This window comes from Pangasianodon hypophthalmus, chromosome 16 (genome assembly GCF_027358585.1).
Source record: "Pangasianodon hypophthalmus isolate fPanHyp1 chromosome 16, fPanHyp1.pri, whole genome shotgun sequence".
In the NCBI taxonomy this organism is placed as follows: Eukaryota; Metazoa; Chordata; class Actinopteri; order Siluriformes; family Pangasiidae; genus Pangasianodon; species Pangasianodon hypophthalmus.
The window spans coordinates 15,032,994-15,050,726 of record NC_069725.1 but is presented as its reverse complement, the minus strand read 5'-3'; the positions used below and the strand labels follow the sequence as shown (position 1 = coordinate 15,050,726).

Here is a 17,733-nt window from a genome sequence, read left to right as displayed (position 1 = left end):
GGCCTTTCTTGAGGAGTGGCTTTTTTCTTGTAACTCTATACTCAATACTATACTATACTAGTATATATTAGTATAGTGTTCCTAATAAAGTGCTCAGTGAGTGCATATAGAATCTGTGGCTCAAATCGTATACGAACTGTGCACTATTCTGGAGGATTTTTGAGTGTATATAAATGTCTAATGTGTTCAAACTGAGAAATACGAATAAATGCAGTACAGACAGTAAAATGACCGGTGCGACTCATTTACTGAGCGAATCAAGTTTGACGCTTGATTTTTACATTTTATTTTCCGTACACGCCCCTTGTGACGCATGTAAATAGACAGATAGACTAACCAATCAGAATGGACTTAGGGACTAACCGTCGTCCTATCCGGAGCGTCCCGGAAGTTGTGCTCTGGAGTCAGTCTAGTCGGCTTGAGCAATTGAACTGAGAATTTCACTTCGGGAATACATGAAACACAGCTAATTTAAAGGTATGATACTTATTTTGCTAAAATACGCAAAATTATATTATATATTTTGCGCACAAATATGTGTTGAAACGGATAAACATATGGTTATATTTAAGAAGCTCCTCTTGCTGTAGAGTGGCTGCTAATAGCTGTGTTACTTTAACGGTAGCTAATTCCAGAGGACAGAGCGCTTTCATACGAGTTTGGTACTAATAGTGACAGGCTGATTTAAGAAAACTGTCTCACATTTATAACACTGTCGCTTCTAAGCTGCATCCTGATGTTTCGAGAAATAAACAGGATAAATACCTGAGTTTCATGAAGCTAGCGTGCTTACCTCCAAATCTTGCTGAGTAACAGTGCTGTTAGCCTGCTAGCCTGTGTGCAGTGCTCTGATGCCTCGTCATCCAGCAGCCTCTTTATTTACTCCTCATGATTATACTTTATTTTCATTCACACACAAAGCAGAAAGTATGGGGAATATATATATATATATATATATATATATATATATATATATATATATATATATATATATTTACATTATACACATTATATATATATATATATATATATATATATGTGTATAATGTGTGTGTGTGTGTGAGAGATATATATGTGTATAATGTGTGTGTGTGTGTGTGTGTGTGTGTGTGAGAGAGAGTTTATAAAAGATAAAAGATGAGTAATATAAATGGAATTATGATAAGCCTAGACATAACCTGACAGTACTACATGGCATTTAAGCTGTAAGTATACTTGAAATGGGCATTTTATGAAGAATTTATCATGGACAGTTTTTTATTGATTTACTTAATACGAGTGAACATAATTTCATGGACTTGAACTCTTATTCTGGCAGGCAGCTCAAATTTAATTTTTATTATTTTTATTTCTATTTTTTGGCATATTCTGTGCTTCTTGAAATCAGAAATTTGCTCCATGAAAAGCAACATAAGACAAAAATAGCATTGTGTGTTTTTTTTTCTCTCTTCTTCTTTTTTTAATGACAGTTTCTTCAGTTTTTCTCTCTGTTGTCTGCACCAGCTCATTTACCTACGTTCTTGTTGTGCAGGATGTCTTCAGGAGCACTCTTTCCCAGTCTGGTTTCAGGCTCACGTAGCTCATCCAGCAAATACCTGGTGGAGTTCCGAGCGGGTAAAATGACCCTGAAGGGCAGCACGGTGACTCCGGACAAGCGCAAAGGCACTGTCTACATCCAGCAGACAGACGACTCGCTTATCCATTTCTGCTGGAAGGACAGAACCACTGGAAATGTGGATGATGTCAGTACCTGTTCATTTTCCACACAGTAACAATGACCTTCATTTATCTAAGCTTCAGAGGTATTACTTTGCGACTGGTCTGGTTAACAGGGTCTGGAAAAAAAATCAGTAGTTCACCAACAAGCAGTCCGGCATGTCCGTGCTATTAGTTTTTTATTTACACTTTCTCAGCAAACAGGTTGATTTAACATCCATAAAAAGGGAAAGAAAACCTATTCTTAAAACAAAAGTTTTCGTGTGAAGACATTTAAAAAAACATAATGCACTCTATATATAGTGCATGCTACTACCTCTACCTGCTGCACCACACACACTTCAGATGAGGATCTGTGACTGTAGAACGGTTTTACTGGTCAGACTAATTAGCGTACATGATGAAGACAGATGATTTTTTCAGACTCTGCAACACTCAGGTATGTGTGGAAACGATATAAAGTGCAGCACGATTTGCTGCCTGATAATGTACTTGTTTGTCTCCCTTAGTCTGTATTCATGCACTTAACTGGCTCGCCATACTTTGTTACATTGCAGTGGGCTAGCTGATGAGTTTATGATTTGTCTACCTCTGACAAAAGATCTGATCTGATCTGTTCTTGCTTCTCCATGTGTTCTGTGCAGTAAAGAATGGATTTACCTGAGATCTGATCACAGTGTGAGCCTGACTACCTCTTAAGGTGGCCTGGCTGAACCTTTCCTGCTCTGGTTGCAAAGTGTGTGTTTATATGTTTTGTTTTGTTTTTTTTCTTCAAATGCCGTTTATTCATAATAAACTGGATGATGGACTACCTGACCAACAGGCCACAGTTTGTGAGGCTCCAAAACTGTGTGTCTGAAACGGTGTTGAGCAACGCTGGAGCTCCTCAGGGAACGGTCCTTTTGCCTTTCCTTTTCACCATGTACACATCAGACTTCCAGTACAGCACCAGCTCATGCCCCCTGCAGAAGTCCCCCGATGACTTCACCATTGTGAGGTGCTTTCACAATGGCGATGAATCAGAATTCAGAGGATTGGTGGAGGACTTTGTCTTGTGGTGCAGCTTAACATCCAGAAGACAAAGGAACTGGTGGTGGACTTTAAGAGCAGTAACAATCCAGGGGGAGGCAGTGAAGATGGTGCAGTCCTACAGGTACCTGGAGGTCTACCTGAACTGCAAATTGGCCTGGACAGACAACACTTAAGCACTTATTCCTAAGGAAGCTCAAATCGGATTGGAATCAGATCACTAAAGCTCATACTCGTGCAGGGTGTTGTTGCTTAAAAGTAACCCATGATAAACCCTAGACTGAGGATGATGAGGTGTTCCTGCTTCCACAGTATGGTGTTTTAATTTACTGTGCATGTTTAAGAACATTGCCTAATTGGATAGGATTAAGATAATCGTCAGATTTACACTGTGTGGTTGGTCAGGGTGTGCAGTAAATGTTGCAGTGTTCCATGCTGGACTTGATACTCCTGCTGTTCTCTGATTTCAGCTCGTAGGCTTCAGATTTCTCATGTGCCTCATGTGATTGCTGTTTTCGCAGGATTTGATCATCTTCCCTGATGACTGCGAGTTTAAGAGGGTGAGCCAGTGCACCACTGGACGAGTGTATGTTCTTAAATTCAAGGCAGGATCCAAAAGGCTCTTCTTTTGGATGCAGGTGAGTAAAGTGAATCCTGTAGATACTGTAAACACTGAGCCTTGTGTGACTGATGTAGGGACAATGTATTGCAACACTCGAGGACTAGAACTGCAACGATTCATTTAGTTATTTGAATATTCTGCTGTTTTTCACCACTCAATGAATATTTGATTATATTTGTTACTTCAGCTGTTATGCTGTGATTACTTTGCATGTTAACGGTTTTGTGTGAGGCTGCAATGCTTACTTAGCAATAATGAAATATAAAAACTAGCCATGAGGTGACAGATTTTACCTGCACCACACTGCACTGAGAACGTACAGCACAATCTTGAAGTGAGGAACGGCTATGGAAATTAGAGCTTTAATAGCAAAAGTGTTGGTGATTAAAATAAATTTAGCATTTAAAAATAATACTTTATTTATTGAATTTGATGAATTTATTGAATATTTGTTGCAGCCCTATCACGTACAAACTATATTTATCCATTAAAGTTTTTTTCTTAAGTGCTGAAATCTCTATTTATGTTGTAAGCCCTGCTGTGTATTCGCACTTGGTTTCAGGAGCCCAAAACGGACAAAGATGAGGAGTACTGTCGTAAAGTGAACGAGTATCTGAACAACCCACCAATACCAGGGTCTATGGGCAGCGGGGGCAGTGGCGGTCACGAGCTGTCTGCACTGGGAGGTGAGACAATGAAAAACACAACCACTGCTGCTCTTTCTCCCTCATCTTGAATGATTATTATTAATTTCCTTATCAAGCAGATATATACTACATTATGTGTTAGTCTCTGCCATGTGATGTTTCTGTGGAAATGGTGATTTGTTTTGATAAGTTTGCATTCTGCCTAGGAGAAGGTGGCCTGCAAAACCTCCTGGGCAACATGAGCCATAATCAACTTATGCAACTGATTGGCCCAACAGGACTGGGTGGACTTGGTGAGTGAATACTCAGAGGTCACGGCTATAAAACGTTTCCACGTGCACAGTATGGAGCAGGTTGACCAGGTCATGTAGTGTATGAATGCGAGAAAATGGTGCATATGCACAGATCAGGAAATGCTAAAAAGAAGTGACTTCTGTGAGAGTGAAAAGAAAACAGCATTGTATAAATAGCTTCTTCTTATATATGTGTTATAAATAGCTGTTTCTGGTTACCATTGAATTGATTTGTGAAGTTCTCTTTTGTTGCATTGTTTTATTTAGGATTAAAAAATGTTCAGTGTTTTTCACTGTTTTGGCTAAAAACTGAAAGTGTAATTTTCTGGCAGCTGAAATATTGATTCCTACTGACATTATTGCTTTGGAAAAAAATAATCCACAAAACATTTTTTTCTCTGCTGCTGTTCGGAATACAAAAGGAGAGAAATTTATACATATCACAAAAGTAATAAGAATCATGTTTTTATTATTGTACGTGTGTGTATGTGTGTTACAGGTGGGCTTGGTGCTCTTGCAGGTCCAGGTTTGGCCAGTCTGTTGGGAAGTGGTGGTCCAGCCAGTAGCAGCTCAACCTCCAGGTTCTTATACTTTAATGACACTACTTATTTAGCCAAATGAGTATTTCACTGCAATCAGAAGAGCGTTGTCTATACAAATAGTCAGTGTTACAGGTGTATTAAAATGAGTCACTGCTGTACTGTTAGACATCTGAAATATTACTGTCTCTCAACTTGTAGTTAACCTGCTGTATAATAATCTTTGTATTTCCAAAGCTCCCGCAGCCAGTCAGCAGCTGCCACACCCTCCTCCGGATCTGCCGCTCGTCTGAGCTCTACTCAGGCTCCCACCACCCCACTGACCCCTGCTGCGACCTCTACAGACTCTCCAACCATGACCCCCACGACCCCAGCCTCCCAAACCTCTTCCCTGGCAGCAGGCGTGGGGAGTCCAACACAGCCCATCCAGCTGAGCGACCTGCAGAGCATCTTAGCCACAATGAACGTGCCTGCCATGAGTGCAGAGGGACAGGGAGGTGAGACAGGACAGGACTTAAGGACATACGTCTCATAATGGAACATGTAGCACTGAAGCATTTTACATTTCTAATCAAGATGTCCTTTCTCCTCAGTGATTTCAGTTTCTGAATCACTGAACTACTAAGATTAGTGGCACAGCCAGTCCTGATCAAACTCAATTCAGTTAATTACAAAAAATATTAATTATTTAGTGTTTAACTATTTAATTATTAATATTAATTTCGGATTTGAATTCATACCTTATGTCAACACAGCTCAGCTCAAATGATCTGGAGGCCTCGGCCCATATTTTCCACTTTCACATTTAATTATACGTTTAGAATTTGAGTTTTTTTAGTAATTGTGCAGACATTGGGTTTTTTTTATTAGTTATTTAATATTAATTATTAATTATTGCAACACCTCTGTTTGACACCCTTGTATATATTTTGATGTGAGATTTAAATAAAAGATCTTTGCTGTATTGCAATGAATAGATGTAATTAGAAAAGTCATTGTCAGTGTTGATAAATTGCTTCACTGCTGAAAGATTCTCGCTCAGTGTCTCTCTTCCTTTGTCTGTCCCTCTCTCTTTTTTCACTTACTTATCTCTCTCTCTCTCTCTCTCTCTCTCTCTCGGTGTAGTGGACCTGGCGAGTGTGTTGACTCCTGATATTATGGCTCCTATTTTGGTGAATCCTGATGTACAGCAGAGGCTCCTGCCATACCTGCCTTCAGGAGAGTCACTACCACAGAGTGCTGAGGAAATCCAAAACACACTCACCTCGCCACAGTTTCAGCAGGTAATGCGTGCACACACACACACAGAGCCCTGTTTAAACTTAAACACTGTAACCTAGCCTCTGAAATAAACCCCGTATGTGCAGGCGATGAGCATGTTCAGCAGTGCACTAGCGTCTGGGCAGCTCGGTCCTCTCATGAACCAGTTTGGACTGCCCTCAGAAGCAGTGGAGGCAGCTAACAAAGGGGGTACGACACACACAACACATACTTGTCTTTATTTTGCTAATGAAACTTCTTTTTTTATGAGTTTGCCTTTGTTTTAAATAGTTGCTGTGTGTGTTTGTAGATGTGGAGGCTTTTGCCAAGGCCATGGAGAACAGCAGTGGAAAGACGGATGAGTCCGGTGAATCCAAAGATAAGAAGGATGATGATGAGGACATGAGTCTGGACTAGTGAAACAAGTCAGTTTATCAATCCAGCTACTGTCTGTTGTTAAAGAACTGTCCAGATCCAAGAAGTATGCCTGTATGTTTCATAAGTCTGATGTTGCACAATTAAAGTGATTACTCTGAGTCTTTGAGATTTGATCAAAGTTCTGTAACCATTGTGTATCAAACAATTGTTTATTTCCTCCTTTAAAATACAACTACACTTTTTTGGGGGGAAGTGGGGGGTGGGGGTGATTGGTGATTAAAAGTGTTACAAAATAGTGTTCATAGTTGAATTTTAAACTCCAGTGATCATATATGATACAGAATGAGTGCTGTAGAAGGTGCACCTCTGCAGTGTGTGATATGGGGTCTCTGATCAGGTCTTCAATTAACTTGTAATGGCAACACACTGGCTCCAGTTTCATTCAGTGAAACATAAAGGAAAAATCAAAATATAGCTTTAGATATGATTGGTCCCTTAATCAGGAATGCTGTTGTAAGACATTACCAAACAACTGTACTGCTGCATTAGTAATCGATCATTTAGACTGGTAATGCCCTAATCTTGTATATAGACCATACAGTACTGGTACTCTTTTAGTAGCACTCACACCTCTAACAGTGGCTTCACACTCAGTGCCTTTGCAAAAATATTCTCCACGCTGCCCTCTTGAACATATACATTTGTTTAACAAAAGAATATAAATATCTGTTTTAGTTAGCTATCACATAGGTAAACCCACCACCTGCTGATTGGATCATTTAGGTATTTTGGATTTGAAGGCGGGGATTGTGGGCTACACGGCAGGGCATCCCTGAGTGGCCACAGCTCCAGAAATGGTCAGGGGTTTGGAGAGCATGGCAGCTCGGCCGTTCACCACAGCTTTCCTTACACAGCCGTGGTACGGAGGGAGAGAGGACGGAAGAGCAGGAGCTTCCACTACGTCTATTAAAACACACAAGAAAGATAAAGTGCATCAGTAGTCATATCAGAGCACATACTCTTAGAGGAAGACAATGCACAGGAATATCACAGCTAAGTAATACACTGTATGGGTTCTCACAGGAACAGGAGAGAAACTACATAATTCTGCAGGATTGCACAGGATGGAAGCAAACAGGTACATGTTTCTGATAACGATCCACCCAAATAATTTTCCTATATATATGTATATATATATATATATATATATAATATAATTTGCAAAATTATTTAAAATGTTAAACTTGGTACCATTAGAAGTCACATAATTAGCTGAATGGAGTCGACTTGGGTGTCAGTTTAAGATTCATATGATCAATCTCATTTTGTCTGAGAATCAGGGTTTGTTTATAAAAAAAAAATCCCAAACTTCCCATAAACCCCATTAAATCCTTTATTAATAACTGGAAAGTGTATGGTGGAACCACGACTGTACTGGAGTAATCTGGAGCACACATAAAGATAGCATACCTGGCACGTTGCCCAGATAGACAGTGACATTGGCTCCATTAGATCTGGTCTGTTTGGGGCCGACACCATGTTCACTCACTGCATCCACACGTATCTGGATCACATTTCTCTTCTTCTCAACTACAAAATACAAAGCTAGCATTTACAACTGCTCTAATCATCAAAATCATCTGTTAATATCAGGTTATTTTAACTTTATTTTAACAGTAACTTTTCATTTATAGATATGTGTGGGTATACAGAGCTTATAATTCTGTTTAGTGGCTATACTGAATGGAATACTATACAATACAATACTGTAATATACAGATGAAAATACTGGTGTGTGTATTACTTACTAAATATACTGTGCCAGTTTCCATCACATAGTGAATCCTCTGGTTTGAGAGAGACTGTAAACTCTCCACTGCCACTGTTCACTAACACAACCACCTGCACAGAGAACACCAGGTCATATTCAGTTCAACACACACACACTCTAACATCTGCTAGACTCTGCGTAAGCAGAGGAAATTAACCAGAAGTAGAGATCTCATCCAGGCATGGTGTGCTCACCTCTCCCTGGTTGAGGTAGACGCTGAGTTGCTGACTCTTCCTGACTCCAGCGTGGAGCAGAAGGCCGGAGTCTGCTGCAGGCCGAACCTCCAGCTCCAGCTCCAGATCACGACCCAGTGCTAGTGATTCATCTACCACAAAGGAACATGCCATTAAATATGATTATATTCCTGGTAAATTGTTTACACTGATAACCCTGTTACTGCCGTGTCAGCTATAGCTTCAGCTGTGGCAGGGGTGAGGAAAAATGGTTTGATTTGAAAATGATGGGTAAAGAAAGAATAGCATCAAGGTGGTATTCTTCCATCAGACAGGAAGAGGTCATTAATCTAATCTTACTGCTTGTTATTGTGCACCTGACTCATGCAAAGGAAAAGTGGGATTTCAAATCGTATGCCACAGCCATCTACGCCCAAGAAAGCAAAACTGGCCCAGCTCTGTCAATGGGAAGGATGGTATTACTCTCTGCCACCAACTAACTTCTCTGTCTTTGACAATTACTTATGGGAAAAAAACTGATGCGTTACTGAAAATGTCAGAGTCTAGAGGAAATTGTTGTTACAGTCAGCTGTGCAGCATGTTTGATAGTATAACATATTGTGTAAGTTCTTTTGACCCTGTGGTTGAAAAATTCTGCATTTGATGCAAGCTGCTGTGTGAGTCAGGAGTATGATCTGTTGCGGATTGTCTAATATGCACATGATTTATGAAATTTTACTAAGATTAGATATTTTACATTTTGAGTGACTAGCTTTGGAGCAGTCTGGGCTAGTGTGCTTCAGTTCTACTTTAAAACTGTACCAACTGATTTAGTTCTTTGCTTTCTATACTCTAGAAGTGTAAATAAACTGCCGTGTCTTTCATTTCAAACGAATAAATTATAATGCTTAGTCAGGTCTGAGAGGTGATATACAGGCTGCTCACCAATAGCGATGTGTCCTCCCTGGCTGGAGAAGTAGACACCTGGTTGGAGGGGCTCCTGGTAACATGGCACCACCCCCACACTGTAGGTGGAGCTTAGCAGCACCTCGCTCACCTTCAGATCTCTGATACAGCCTACAAAGCCCGCCTAGAGAGAGGGAGAAAGAAATATATGAGGGGGAACAAATAAAGCCTTGTGCTGGAATTAGCAGAAGTGTCCTCAGGACTTGATAAGACATTATGCTTGTAATTACCTCTGCTGCTTTGTGGTCAGAGGGCAGGCCACCGATGTAAACCGGGCCACTCAGAGCATTTTTCTCCCCAGAGAAAGACACCTTCCTGCTCTGCACATTAATGCCATCTACTACAAGACTGGCCTTTTCTCTCTCAATCCTCACAAACACCTAAACAAAGAGACAGAAAAAGCACAACGGTCATTTTCCATTAAATGTAGCAATACTTCCTGAAACAATTTACAGTGCCTTGTACAAGTCTTCAACCCCTTGAACATTTTATAGTGTTACAAGCTGGAACCGACATGGACTTAATTAGGAGTATTTGTCATGAATCTACACAAAACAGCCCATATTGTACTGAAGTAAGAGGGGATCTATATAGTTTGCAAAATTATTTGCCAATGAAAAAAAAGCATTGCTGTGAAACTCCTAAATTAGTTCTGATGAAACCAGTTGTTATCAGAAGTCATACAATTAAATATACCGAGTCCACATGTGTGTAGAAATGTCACATGATCTCAAACACGTCTGGGACAAAGGTCTTAAAAAGTGTCAGTCTGGGTTTGGCTACAAAAAATATCCCAAACTTTGAACAATATCTGAAGAACCCTTAAATCCATTATTAAAAAATTGAAAGCATACGGCACAACTGTGACTTTGCCTAGAGGAGGCCATCCAGCAGAAGTCACGCATTAGTCAGAGAAGCAACCAAGATAGTGACTCTCAGCATGATGCTACTACCACTATGCTTCACTGTGAGGATGGTATTCTCAGGGTGACACACACCTATGTTTTGTCTCGTACACTCACCGTGTGCCAGTGGTTGTCATTATACTTGGCACTGGTCACAATGCTGAATTTTCTCTTCCCTCCGTTGAGCAGCAGTATCAGGTGGCCTTCAGACACAGAGAGTGTTAATGCCGTCCTTCCTCTCTCTGCTGCTGTGTAGAAGATGAGGCCGTTGGATGAGTTCACGCGAACAGCCATTGCCACATTAGGCCTGAAGAGCCAAAATAAGAGCATTTGGTTTTGAATCAGTTTCGCAAAACACAGTGGAGCCATGTCAAAACAAATCAAAAGTCAGCTGAAATACAGCACGAGAACGCACGTTTTGCTGAAGGCCGGAGGAACTGAATCAAAGCGCATGTGGCTGTGGGCGGATCCACTGAAGTGGTGGGCATTTGTCTCTTGGACAGATAACTCCCCCCGGCAGGAACCACGGGCACCACGGCTTTTGGGTGCTCCCTGAGGCTTTTTGTGCTTCCCCTAATGTACACATGCACACACACACACAATAGTACATAAATAAACCAAGCAATACAATGCATATTATAGGAAAGACCTTAACTGAAATCCATGTATATTAATTACTGTACCTTGGTGTTTTTAAGGCGTGGAGGTGAGGCCAGGATCTGTTGTGGTTTCTTAGCAGCAGGACACTCCAGTGCAACATCAACATTCTTACTGGCTGGTAGCAAGTCCACCACCATTTGAGGCAATGTAGTCCTAAATGTAATTTAAGCAGGGATATAAACCATTAATGAATAAATGAATAGATCACATGATATTCATCTCCTGTTGTCCAGCACCCAACCTCCTACCTGTTTATAAAAATGTTGCGGAGACAGCCAGTGAGGTTGGCAATGTCACGGGTCTCAGGTGTACCACCGAGATAGACCTCCCCGATCTGGAGCGTGCTGGTAATTGTCACTTCAGTGTTAGGGCTGGGTTCCAGCATGTCATCCATATACACACGAAGGCTACACACACAGCAGACACATGATCCATGGAGTGAGATTAGTGTTATGGTGAGAGCAGTGTGAGAGCAGTGTGAGAGTGTGGTGCTTGTTGCTGTACCCATTCATGTTGCTATAGAATGCCACATAGTGACTGTTCTCATCGTTGTAGGTCTTCCGAGTTCGGACCTCTTTATTGCCAGCCCTCACCACCACATGGCCTTCTTCCAAATGTACCTGACACACCCCACTCTGTGGAGAAAACACACACATAAACACATATACACATGCATATCTCTACAACAGGGTCATAACTCTTGGCTTGACAAGTTGATCTGTAAGGATGAGTACCTGAGCCCGGTGGTGGAGTAACAGTGCGTTCCTCTGCGCCGACCTGAAGCCAACACCAGCATAAAAGTTATCTGTGAGGTCTGGCAGGTTGTCCAGCTTAAGGTCCAGATAATTCTGCCCTTTAAAATGAGCTTCCCGAGCCACCTGCGCAGTTAACAGACAGGAGAGCCACTAAGGATTTTCCTTCCACTGTTTCAGCACCAAGGACAGTTCTAGCTGCATGCCCTAATATCTGTCCATTTTCTTACTCATTCCTTGATTAGCGCCTGGATAAGCAATACAACAGGAATAACTGTTTGAAGAGACATTTTGTCATGGACTTCTCCACAACTGATCTGATGTAGGCAGTGTATAAACTCTGGGAGTGTTACAACAGATTTGCCAAGAAGAACAGGAATAGGATTGGTCAAATAATGCAGAAAACTTAGAACACAGATGTCAGGAAGAATGTGCTGGTGCGGGACAAATATTACATCTGGGAGGATCAAAAACTGTTCCATACTGTTCAGATTATATGAAAGAAGCTGGCAGTTATAAAGGCAAAGGCTGGGCATACATGTTATTATACATTTATACCACTTTCAGAAAAAAGAGATGCAAATTTTTGAGCTGATATTATTTAGATTTTTGTAGACACCTGACCATTGAACATCCCATGCCAAAACTGTGGGAAGTAATCTCTAATTGCTCACCCCTTTGCTGCTGTAACACTCTTCTGAGAAGGCTTAGATTCTAGACCGTGGCTATGGAGATGTGCTCATCCAGCCACAAGACCACAAGCAGTTGGCCACTGATGTATGATATTATTAGATATTATTATTATTAGTGTTTTATATGTGTATTTATAGAGACATGTCTAGAGAGTCTTCTTCTCTAATCCTTGTACTGGAGTCTTTTAGCGAGTGTGTGGAGAGAGCTCTCACCAGCAGGTCATCAGGACAACCATAGCTGATGCCTGAAGTCTTCATGCTCTTCAGGTCTATGAAACTGCCCATGGCTTTAATGTTCCTGAAGCAGCCCTTTACAGAACCCTGCTTAGGGAACAGACTCTTCAGCCTGCAAACATCCACAAGAAACACACAAACACAATTATATGGCATTCTATTATACATTGAGCTTGTTCATTCTGCAGCTAGGACAAGGGAACTACTTACAACATCTTGAACAACTACCTGCCTTAAATAAAACAACCTGAAATAAAGATATTGCTATAAACTTTGAAAACATGTCCACAGTAGAACCATTTAAATGAGCTAATATTGGTCCTTCTCCAGACCAGGGATAGATCCTGCCTTATCCCAACACTTTACCCACTGCAGAGTGAAGATTCATATACAGTATCTCTGCTTTATATCATGAAAGTGACAGTAGAGGACATGTCAGGGTCTGGGCTCACCTCTCAGGCATTTGGTCATCGGGAACACCACCGAGGAAGTAGCTTCCTGTGAAACAGGGGATGTCAGAGGAATCAATCTGGTACAGTTGTTTCCTCTGTCTTCTCACCAGCAGCGTATAAGGTTCAGGTGGTGAACCCCGCACAGGAATAATGACCTCCACCTTTCCAAAGAACACAAATTACACCTCAGGATTCTACACAGCATTATTTACTATACCTTATCTGTCAAAATATTCTTGACATTGTTTAAAGATGATTTATTATGTTATGCAGTATATGCAGTAAATTATGTAAGCCTATAATAACACAAAAAATTCTAGACTTTTACATGAAACCTTGTATATAGACATACCGTTTGTTAGAATATATTAAGTTGTTACTATGGCAGGCTTTGTGAGGAATGTACAAAATGTTTTTTAACAAACCTTTATTCTACCTTCATATTTTACTATGTAACATCATTATGCTGTAAATAATAAAAAATATCTGAAATATTGTCAATTATGGGAAAAAGATGATACAGGATTCCAATAAATATGAATGACTGAATGCAGTGTATGCATGCTATATTAAATTACAGAAGACTTTTACAGGTATAATGTATAACTTACTGATTTGGCAGTGGTGTCACTGACAAACAGCAACTCAGGCTCTGTGCCTTTGTACTCCTCCTCTACAAACGTCCCATTGAAGTTGTAGAAGAGCTTCACACGCCCTCCGAGCACTGCCACACACGCAAACTTAGTCTGTGGAAGGGAGAAAGGTCATTGGAGATCACAGTATTTAGCAGTGGGGGGCATTTTGTTGTCAATGCTAACATGTAAGTGTCTGACCTCATTGCGAAGCAGGAGCAGAATTCCATTCTGTGAGACGAGTTTGATATCCAGTTCAAAGCGAGCTTTCGCACACAAAGGCTTAGGCGTGATTTCAGCATAGCCTGTGCCGTCAAAGTAGGATGCATCTTCTATCCACTGCTGGATTACTGATGGCTTAGGTCTATCATAAAACATCCACATACACATACATACAATTATACTACTATATAACAATATACTGCTACTGGATACTGCATTACACAGAAAAAAGCATGTATTATACACAGCCATGCCCAAGTTGTATTTAAAACACTTAATATACACTGTAACATATAAAAGAAATTATTTAATGGCTGTAAAATTACTTTGCAAATCATTCCATTACAAATTATCCTTTAAATTAATGGCAATTATCAGTAACCGTTAAATGAACATCTTTATCTGTATTTGCAGATAATTTAAAATTAAAAACAGTGTTAAAAGTCAGAGTTGGTTTTTAAGCAAGGCCCTGAGAAGTAATTATAGTTGATGAAAATGACCTAAATAAAAGTCGGGTGAGGATGATCTTACGACTTTGAATGCTTTGATACCCAGATAGTCATGCAAAGGCAAACTTGTTTTGGAAAGGTCAAAACATGCCCTACTACTATGCACCAGAAAATTGGCCAAAGTTAATCAGATCCCTAACATGATGTAAAATAACAAGCTACAATAAGCACTAGCTAGATAGCGTTTTGCTTAGTTTGCTTATCTTGTCTAGCTAGTACAAGAAACACACCTGATTAAAGTCATCAGCAGCAACACTACCAGTTATGGTGACTTATGCTTATTAAAGAATTTAAAAAACATTTATCAAAACACCCATATTGCTTCCAATCCTTCCACAGGACCGTGCACTCTTGTGTCTTTGTCATATACAGTCATGGAAAAAGAAAGTACACCCCCCTTCAAGTCTATGTTTTTATTTATCAAATAACAATTGTGTGGTCCACACCAGCTTCTATAAAAAAAAAAAAAAAAAAAAAAAAAAAAAAAAAAAAAAAAAACACCCATCAGATTTCAATATGTAGTTATTTTTTCCAAAAAATAAACCAACATTCAAGAAACCAGGTGGGAAAAATAAGTACACCCTATAATTCAGTAACATGTAGAACCACCTTTAGCATCAATAACCTGAAGTAAATTTCTTCCTTAGGTGTTTATCGGTCTCTCATATTGCTTTGGAAAAATTTGGCCCACTCGTCTACAACATTGCTTCAGTTCATTGATGTCTGAGGCATTTGTTTATGCACAGCTCTCTCTAAATCCCGCCACAGCAACTCAATGTTGTTGGGGTCTAGACTTTCACTTAGCCATTCCAACACCTTCATTTTCTTCTTCTTAGCCCTTCAGATGTTGATTTGCTGGTGTGCTCGGGATCATTGTCCTGTTGCATGACTCCATTTCAGTCCAGATTAAGCTGCTGGACAGATGGCCTCACATTTGTCTCAAGAATATTCTGGTATAAAGTGGAGCTCATCGTTGTCTCAATGACTGCAAGTTTCCCAGGTCCTGTGGCTGCAAAACAAGCTGAAATCATCACCCCTCCACCACCATGCTTGACAGTTGGTGTGAGGTGTTTTTTGGTGATATGCTGTGTTTGGTGTTTGGTTTTAATTTGCTTAGAGAGGCCTGTAGGTCACATGATGTAGCTCTTGGGTTTTTCTTCACATCTCTGAGCATTAAATGGTCTGACCTTGGACTGAATTTGCTGGGATGCTCACTCCTGGGAAGATTGGCAACTCCCAGGCTCTCCATTTCTAAACACTCCTAATCACTGTAGATTGGTGAATTTCTAAATGTTTGGAGATGGCCTTATAACCCTTCCCAGAATGATGAGCAGTAACAATTGCATCTCTGAAGTCATGGCTCATGTCCTTTCTTTTTGGCATGCTGTAGACAAACACCTGAGTGCTCCAGAATACCAGACTGCCAAAAGTTCTGCTTTTATAGAGGTAGTCACACTTCTTGATGATTAACTAATCTTGTGCATTTCATGTGCATTACTCTCTTAATGATTGTGGAAGTAGGAAGGGTGTACTTATTTTTTCACATCTGGTTTCTAAATATTGGTTTCCTTTTTGGAGAAAAAATACTACATATTGAAATCTGTTGTGGGTTTTTTTTTCTGTTGTGAAATCTGAGGTTATTTGTTTATAGAAGTTGGTGAGGATCACACAATTGTTATTTAGGCCCAGATATATAAAAACATAGAATTGAAGGGGAATGTACTGTCATTTCCCTACGACTTTATGTTGAAAGTTTTTGAATTCATTGTCAACACAACTGGGCTCTCTTCCCAGTGACATAATCTGAGAATTTACTCTATACTACTTTCTAATCGCTACCTAATTGCTACACTGAAGTCCTCCCAGGTAATAAATGATTTAGTCCACTTATCACCTTGTGGAAAGTTGGAAGTTCTGGAACAGGTGAATAACTCGACTATACATAAAGAATGGGGAAGAATGTGATCTCAGTGACTTTGACCATGGCATGGTTGTTGGTGCCAGATGGGCTGGTCTGAGTATTTCAGAAACTGCTGATGTCCTGGGATTTTCCCATAACTGTTTTTTAAAGTTTACACAGAATGGTGTGAAAAAACAAAAAAAAACATCCAGTGAGCAGCGGGTCTGTGGGTGGAAACGCGTTGTTGATAAGAGAGGGGTAAGAGGAGTATGGTCAGACTGGTTCAAGCTGACAGGAAGGTTACGGTTACTCAAATGCCCACTCTTTATAACTGCGATGAGCATCTTAGAATGCACAACATGAACATCAACAACAGCAGAAGACCACATCGGGTTTCACTTCTGTCAGCCAAAAACAGGAATCTGAGGCTACAATGTGCACAGGATCACCAATACTAAAACATCTCCTGATCTTTTTCCAATCTTCAGCTGTCCAGTTTTGGTTAAAGTTACCAGTGAGTGTATATAAATTTAGCCTGCCTGGCAACAACAACCATATCAAGATTAAAGTCAGAGTTCACATTTTTCCCCATTTTGATGATTGATGTGAAAATTAGCTGAAGCTCTTGAACTGTATCTGCATGATTTTATGCATGTGTTGCTGCCACATGACTGGCTGATTTGATAACAGCATGAATAAGCAGGTGTAAAGATGTTCCTATTAAAGTGGCTGGTAAGTCTATATAAATATTGTTCTTACTACTGTATCACTGTACTCACCGTGGGCAGGGACTGTCTTCAGTGGTGTTAAGATCATAGATTTGCTCAAAGTTATAGAGACTGATCACCTCCTCATTCAGACTGTCGAGCTCAATGCAGCCCTTGAAATTAGGCACCTGCATCTGGGAAGGTGGCTGTGAAGCGATGACATGTTAGCCATTATACAGCTATAGAAGGAATCCTAAAAACTATATCATAAAATATATATGGATACATTTTAGCAATCTCAAACTCTACCATGAAGTCACGGGGATAGCCCCCAACGTAGAAGACCGTTTCCTCAGTGGGGAGGTTTAGAAGGCCGCGATCTCCTTCTGCCTCCACAGTCTGCTTTACTGATCGCCCCTCTCCTACAGTCATCGCCATCTGACCATACTGCAACATCCTAAACACACACACACACACACACCGGATGAATGAAAAACCATTTTTTCTCACATGAACCATTTTTTCTCTCTGCTGCCTGCTTCTGCTGGCAATAATCCCAATGATGCTGCTGATAATGATGGTGATGATGGTGCTGGTGACGATGGTGATGACAG

General features: G+C 40.4%; 2 protein-coding genes across 4 annotated transcripts in view; one reads left to right on the top strand and one right to left on the bottom strand.

Annotated features, from left to right (window-relative positions):
* The first annotated feature begins 336 nt into the window (after window positions 1-336).
* Window positions 337-6,642, top strand: adrm1 (ADRM1 26S proteasome ubiquitin receptor). 2 transcript variants are annotated; one of them, XM_026920171.3, is made up of 10 exons: window positions 337-477; window positions 1,532-1,742; window positions 3,267-3,383; window positions 3,930-4,053; window positions 4,224-4,307; window positions 4,807-4,888; window positions 5,084-5,343; window positions 5,972-6,129; window positions 6,214-6,316; window positions 6,417-6,642. In XM_026920171.3, the coding sequence occupies exons 2-10, from the start codon at window positions 1,533-1,535 to the stop codon at window positions 6,521-6,523; spliced, it is 1,245 nt and encodes a 414-aa protein (XP_026775972.1). In that variant the 5' UTR covers window positions 337-477; window position 1,532; the 3' UTR covers window positions 6,524-6,642. The 2 variants fall into 2 exon arrangements, with proteins under 2 accessions (XP_026775972.1, XP_026775970.1); XM_026920169.3 differs by having other exon boundaries at window positions 4,221-4,307.
* A 32-nt stretch (window positions 6,643-6,674) lies between these two features.
* lama5 (laminin, alpha 5) overlaps window positions 6,675-17,733 on the bottom strand; it is a 74,854-nt gene continuing 63,795 nt past the window's right edge. For both annotated transcript variants that reach the window (XM_034311945.2, XM_034311944.2), the window contains exons 63-80: window positions 17,429-17,576; window positions 17,192-17,325; window positions 13,983-14,145; window positions 13,761-13,895; window positions 13,150-13,310; window positions 12,677-12,809; window positions 11,754-11,897; window positions 11,524-11,654; window positions 11,268-11,426; window positions 11,043-11,172; window positions 10,775-10,932; window positions 10,477-10,666; window positions 9,685-9,834; window positions 9,434-9,578; window positions 8,510-8,640; window positions 8,293-8,386; window positions 7,955-8,074; window positions 6,675-7,447 (exon numbers count right to left, since the gene is read on the bottom strand). In XM_034311945.2, the coding sequence (XP_034167836.2) occupies window positions 7,299-7,447; window positions 7,955-8,074; window positions 8,293-8,386; window positions 8,510-8,640; window positions 9,434-9,578; window positions 9,685-9,834; window positions 10,477-10,666; window positions 10,775-10,932; window positions 11,043-11,172; window positions 11,268-11,426; window positions 11,524-11,654; window positions 11,754-11,897; window positions 12,677-12,809; window positions 13,150-13,310; window positions 13,761-13,895; window positions 13,983-14,145; window positions 17,192-17,325; window positions 17,429-17,576 (2,575 nt within the window). In that variant the 3' untranslated portion in view covers window positions 6,675-7,298. The remainder of the gene's footprint in view (window positions 7,448-7,954; window positions 8,075-8,292; window positions 8,387-8,509; window positions 8,641-9,433; window positions 9,579-9,684; window positions 9,835-10,476; window positions 10,667-10,774; window positions 10,933-11,042; window positions 11,173-11,267; window positions 11,427-11,523; window positions 11,655-11,753; window positions 11,898-12,676; window positions 12,810-13,149; window positions 13,311-13,760; window positions 13,896-13,982; window positions 14,146-17,191; window positions 17,326-17,428; window positions 17,577-17,733) is intronic.

Excerpts from the sequence above, each read along its gene's own strand:
- adrm1 (XM_026920169.3), top strand. The coding sequence starts at position 1,533 with ATGTCTTCAGGAGCACTCTTTCCCAGTCTGGTTTCAGGCTCACGTAGC. Across the intron at positions 3,384-3,929 it reads GGCTCTTCTTTTGGATGCAG|GAGCCCAAAACGGACAAAGA; the intron begins GTGAGTAAAGTG and ends ACTTGGTTTCAG. Across the intron at positions 6,130-6,213 it reads CCTCGCCACAGTTTCAGCAG|GCGATGAGCATGTTCAGCAG; the intron begins GTAATGCGTGCA and ends CCGTATGTGCAG.